General features: G+C 34.6%; 1 protein-coding gene across 1 annotated transcript; it reads right to left on the reverse strand.

Annotated features, from left to right (window-relative positions):
- Positions 1 to 359: 359 nt before the first annotated feature.
- Positions 360 to 3,130, reverse strand: LOC125811450 (leucine-rich repeat extensin-like protein 4). Its single transcript, XM_049490943.1, has 3 exons — positions 1,539 to 3,130; positions 1,415 to 1,436; positions 360 to 1,342 (listed from the first exon to the last, which is right to left on the reverse strand). The coding sequence occupies exons 1-3, from the start codon at positions 2,899 to 2,901 to the stop codon at positions 784 to 786; spliced, it is 1,944 nt and encodes a 647-aa protein (XP_049346900.1). The 5' UTR covers positions 2,902 to 3,130; the 3' UTR covers positions 360 to 783.
- Positions 3,131 to 5,455: the final 2,325 nt, after the last annotated feature.

Consider the following 5,455-nt stretch of genomic DNA (forward strand, 5'->3'; position numbering starts at 1 on the left):
GATATGATTTTAATATTCAAAACATCGATTTAGATGGTTAATGAAAAACAAAATCAACTCAAATCGAATCATGAATTGCTACTTATGGTGTTCTTGCTTTTGAGTCCAAACATATAAAATAGTTGAAATCTCTTCACCTTTAACAAACGACTGAAAAAATTGATAACATTTCGATACACAAAGCTCTATCCCACTCAAACTCAAGTTAATCGAATCAATAAATTTCAAATAACCAATATTGTTCATCAAGAAAAAATAAAACATCAAGTGGGAGGATTGTAAGATCAAGAAGTTACATACAGAAGAACACCTATTAGATATAGAAAGAAATCATCTGAATTATGAGGAATCAATACAAGTTTTAAAAGAAAATAAAAAGCTCATCTTATACTATAGTTTGGAAGAACCAAAAAAAAGAAAAATTACAAAGAAATCAAAGTATGATCATTAAATAAAACCAGTTGCAGCAAGCACTGTAAACTGGTTTCTAATTCAAGATTATGATCTCTCTATACATACATTTTCCAGCAAAGTTTCAATCTTTACTTTGCCAATTTATTCTCTCCACAACTTCAACCTAATTATAACAATTCAAAAATAAAATCATTGGAGATTGAATCTTTCTCCTCTTTACCTCCTCTATCTTTCTTTCTGTCATACCATTGAAGGTTCGTGATCACATATTAGCTCGATTTTGTTGATGGCTTGAACAGTTTAGGAAATAATAATTGTAGGAACTATTTTGTGCTCTGAGGATAAGAGTTAGTGAAATTTCTGAAAGAATTAATAAAAGGGTGGTGGAGGTGGTGAAGCATATTGAACTCCTATTACTGGTGGTAATGGCCCTTCGTATACTGGAGTAGGTGGTGGTGATGGTGGGGGTGGAGAATTGTAATAATAAACTGGTGGTGGAGGTGATGGAGATGGTGGGGGCGGAGAATTGTAATGATAAACTGGTGGTGGAGGAGGAGATGGTGAAGGGGAGGGGGGTGGGGGTGGGGGTGGTTCAATGCAAGGAGGAGGTGGTGGAGGGGGTTCTATACAAGGCAATGGGGAAGGAGGTGGAGGAGGTGAAGAATATACGTATGTTGGTGGTGGAGGAGGAGGTGAATTTGGTGGCGGAGGTGATGAGTATATGTATACTGGTGGAGGAGGAGGCGAATTTGGTGGTGGAGGCGGCGAATTTGGGGGCGGAGGTGGTGGTGAATTGTAATAGTAAGGTGAAGGGGGTGGAGGTGAGTGAGCAAGCGGTGGAGGTGGAGAATTAGGTGGTGGAGGAGGTGGGGAATTTGGTGGTGGAGGTGGAGGTGAGCGTACACAATAAGGCAATGGTGATGGAGGAGGTGGAGATGGTGGTGGCGAATAAACGGGTGGGGGAGGAGGTGGAGGTGATGGTGGAGGGGGAGATCGTGGCGGTGGTGGTGGTGAATAAACTGGTGGTGGGGGTGATGGCGGAGGTGAATAGACTGGGGGTGGAGGAGGTGATGGAGGAGGTGGAGAGGGTGGTGGTGGCGGTGGTGAATAGACTGGTGGTGGAGGTGATGGAGGAGGTGGAGAGGGCGGTGGTGGCGGTGGTGAATAAACTGGAGGTGGAGGAGGAGTATAAACTGGTGGCGGAGGCGAATAAACAGGTGGCGGAGGGGCAGGCAAGGGGGGTGAAAGTGGCGGAGGAGGTGGCAAAACAGGAACAAATTTATGGCATCTGAAAGCACTACAATGAATTTTTTTAGACAAAAAGGCCTTACACTGTCCCGGAGAGCGTTGCACCGGTCTGTTGGGCAAACAATTCCGTTCATCATGAAACTCTGGCAACCCCAAACACACCGGCGGTTCACCAGTGAAGAAATTATAAGAATACGTAAAATTCTCAAGCTTAGGAAGCTGACAAATGCTTTTCGGAATTGTTCCAGAAAGCATATTATGTGCCACATTCAATTGCTCCAAATTCACCAAATCACCAAAATTCTCCGGCAACGGACCCATCAACTGATTAAAGCTCACATCAAATACAGTCAAATTTTTCAACAACCCAATCTCCGCCGGCAAACAAGAACGCAACCCATTATTCATTAAAATTGCCTCATTAAGATTACTCATATTTCCAATACTCGCCGGAAGACACCCATGGAAACTGTTACTCGCCAGAACTATCACAGAAACCGGCGAATTCCCAAAATTCTCCGGCAACTCAAACGCAAACCGATTATGATTAATAAAAATGGCGTCTAATGGCTTATCAAAAAGCTGTGAAGGTACATTACCTTCAAATTCATTGAACCTAATATCCAAAAATATCAACTTGGGTAAACTCAAAACAACATAAGGAAACTTCCCAGCAAACCTGTTATTACTCAGATCCAGCTCGAACAGTATCTTCAACTTGCTGAACTTTCTCGGTATTGTACCACAGAAACGGTTTGAATTGATATGGAAAATCCCAAGATCTGTAAGAAGCCCAAGCTCTTCCGGGAGGTACCCTGCAATGTCACCATGGTTAAGGTCAATGCCGGCAACTGTACGGATTTTGGGGTTATCCAACGCCGGAGCACAGAAGATTCCGGTGTAGCTGCATACATTAGGACCAACCCAATTAAGAGTGATATTAAAGGGATCTGAAATGATAGCTTGTTTCCATGCTTGTAAAGCAATATAAGCATTCTTGATTCTATCATTCTCAAACACCATAGATGGATCAATTTTCACATTTTCACCTCTATCACCAAACTCATCTCTGTAATACAAAAGCTGCCTGTGTTTGATGAACTGAGCTTCAGAATCAGTTAAAGGGCCATTTTCAGAGACAGTAAACTCAGCATTTGTGTGTTCAGTAAAAACTGAACACAAAAAACAGAGCACAAGAAAAAACAGAGAGCAAATGGGTGTTTGAGTTTTCTCCTTCATCTCACATAAGTCATCTGATAATCAAGAATGCTTGTTTTTTTATGCGTTTTTCTGTTCAAAGATTGAATCTTTAACCAAATGTGAGATGAAAAAAGTGAAGATCTATGAAGAAAAATGGATTTGAGAAATGGGGTTTGGGGAATTTTTTTATTTTTGGTTTAAAAATGGAATCTTTAAGCAAAATGTGAGATGAGAGAGATGAAGTTTTGTGGAGAAGAAGAGATAATGAAAATGGTGTTTTTGAGATTTGAAGAGAGAGAGGTTGAATTTATTTTTAGATTAGGGATTTTGGGGTTGTGTGAATAAAGAATAAAGGAATTCTTTTTAAATTATTTTTTTTTAAAACAAATTTATTTATTTATTTATTGTAAGAAGCAAGAAATTTCCAAAATAAAAAAGGACAGCTAAATCACAGCTCAAAACCCACTAGATCCTCTCACTTTCTCTATTAGTTGTATGTGGAGTAGCTATTAGTAGCTTACTATATATTCTCCCTCTTTTTAAAAATAAAAATAAAAATGTTTTTTCACTTTAATAATAAAAAGTGTGTGACTTTACAATGTTGATCTTTATTCTACTAATATAAGCATTAGGGTTTTGGAATAATTTATAATCAAATAATTAAGTCAATAATTAAGAGTCAATTATTTTATTTTTTAAAAGAAAAAGAATTAAGGATTTAAGAGATGAAATGAGAATTGTAAATTTATAATCTAATGGTTATGACTTTTAGCAACACTTGTAGACATTTTCCTCTTGTTAGCTTCTCCCATGACAAAAATAGGGATCTATGTTTCACCATCAAAAGAAGAAGAAAAAAGAAAACCTATTAGTGATAGTAGTTAATTGCTATCCATCAATTTTATTTGGCATAATACATAAATATGATCTTTAACTTGGTTTAGGTGACAATTACTTTAACTTTAGATATGCGCACGTAGACGCTTAAACTTATATAAAATTGAACAAATAGGCGCATTCATCCTACATGACAATTTTTTGTGTCCTATGTGGCATCATGTATGTATTATGTCATGTAGGACACATATGTCTAATTGTTCAATTTTATGTAACTTTAAGTGCGTACTTGTGCACACTCAAAATTTGAGGACATAGTTGAAGCCAAGTTAAGGTCACTTTCTTTTTTGAAAATTAATTAATTTTAGCATAATAGATTTTAAGAGAGATAGAGATAAGGTGAAGAAGAATTGAAACTAAATATATGATCATAGATAAAAGGGAAAAGACGTGTAAAAATAATTTTACAAAATCGGAAGTATTATCGGTTAACAAATAATGTACATGAATGAGTCTTTTCTCAAATGGAAATAATAATGGTGAGTCAAACTTTTAACATATGATATAAATGAACATTTTCTCAAACGGAAATAGCATAGTCATGCCAAACTTTTAACAAATACCATAAACATGCCATTTTCTCAAAGGTTGATAGAATATTTAAACTTCTCCCTAAATAAAAAGATATAAAAATCGTGAAGTAAAATAAAATGATAATAAATAGTTGATTGTTATCGTATTTTTATTTTTTTTGGTCCTTACGTTAGGTGTTGGTTTAAAGGTTAGTCCGTGAGATGAGGCCGGCAATTAGTTTCTGTTTTATTATATTTAGTTTCTTTTTGGCTTTTTGGCGAGGTAAAGACAGGGTTCTTGTTTTAATTTATAAATTAAAACTAAGTGGGGTTTGTTAATTTTTGTTTGTTTGTGTAGTTGAAGTATATCTAGGATTAGAAAAAATATATAAAATTTCTCATTTTTTAAACTTTTTCTGAGTAACAAAATGTCACCGATAAGAATTGTGTGATAGATTTCTGAATTTGATTTTAGAAATTTTTTATATCGTTAAGGAGTATTTTCCACTTAAATGAGTCCTTTTTTTTGAAAATTTATAGTCATTATTCTTTTTAGCGCGCTCTAGATAAAATTATATATAACAAATTTATAGATCACTAGAAATATAAATCGCATTAGATAAGTTTGATGTGATATATAATCTCAATTGAAAAGGTATTGACGAGGAGAAATTGATCTCTAATCTTTCTAATATAATAGCACATGTTATATCAATTTAAATTTTATATGACACAGATTTAAATTAATAAATTTTTAAAACGAATACCTAACATCAAGCGGAAAATCAAGAAACAAAGAATGACAAAATGTCAAACAAGTGGAAGGCCAGTTAATGAACTGTTTTTGGCAATAACGTAACGAGTAATAACAACATGAAATTGACTTCTCAATTCTTCTAACAACTATAATATTTTCTACCTTTTAAAATAAATACATATTTTTCTCTTTTAAAAATATTGATCTAATTAACTTTTAAACTTAAAATGATTTAGTCAATTTAAATATTTAAAAATTATACAATTAGTATCACTAGTGGAAATTTTTTCATAGAGATAAATGATAAAAAATATATATTTTAAAATACTCATAAAGCTCATATAATTTAAATTTAGAAAGATCAAGAGTGACAGATAATTTGAAACAGAGAAACTTGTTTTTCAAGTTCTCGTTACATGCACAATTT

The sequence above is a fragment of the Solanum verrucosum genome, unplaced genomic scaffold (genome assembly GCF_900185275.1).
Source record: "Solanum verrucosum unplaced genomic scaffold, falcon-dt-bn FXZP01000238.1, whole genome shotgun sequence".
In the NCBI taxonomy this organism is placed as follows: domain Eukaryota; kingdom Viridiplantae; phylum Streptophyta; class Magnoliopsida; order Solanales; family Solanaceae; genus Solanum; species Solanum verrucosum.

Coding starts and splice junctions, on each gene's coding strand:
- LOC125811450 (XM_049490943.1), bottom strand. CDS start 2,901: ATGAAGGAGAAAACTCAAACACCCATTTGCTCTCTGTTTTTTCTTGTG. Junction 1,437..1,538: donor CTCTCCACCTCCTCCATCAC/CTCCACCACCAG, acceptor CACCCCCACCAC/CAGTTTATTCACCACCACCA. Junction 1,343..1,414: donor GTTTATTCACCACCACCACC/GCCACGATCTCC, acceptor ACCATCTCCACC/TCCTCCATCACCATTGCCTT.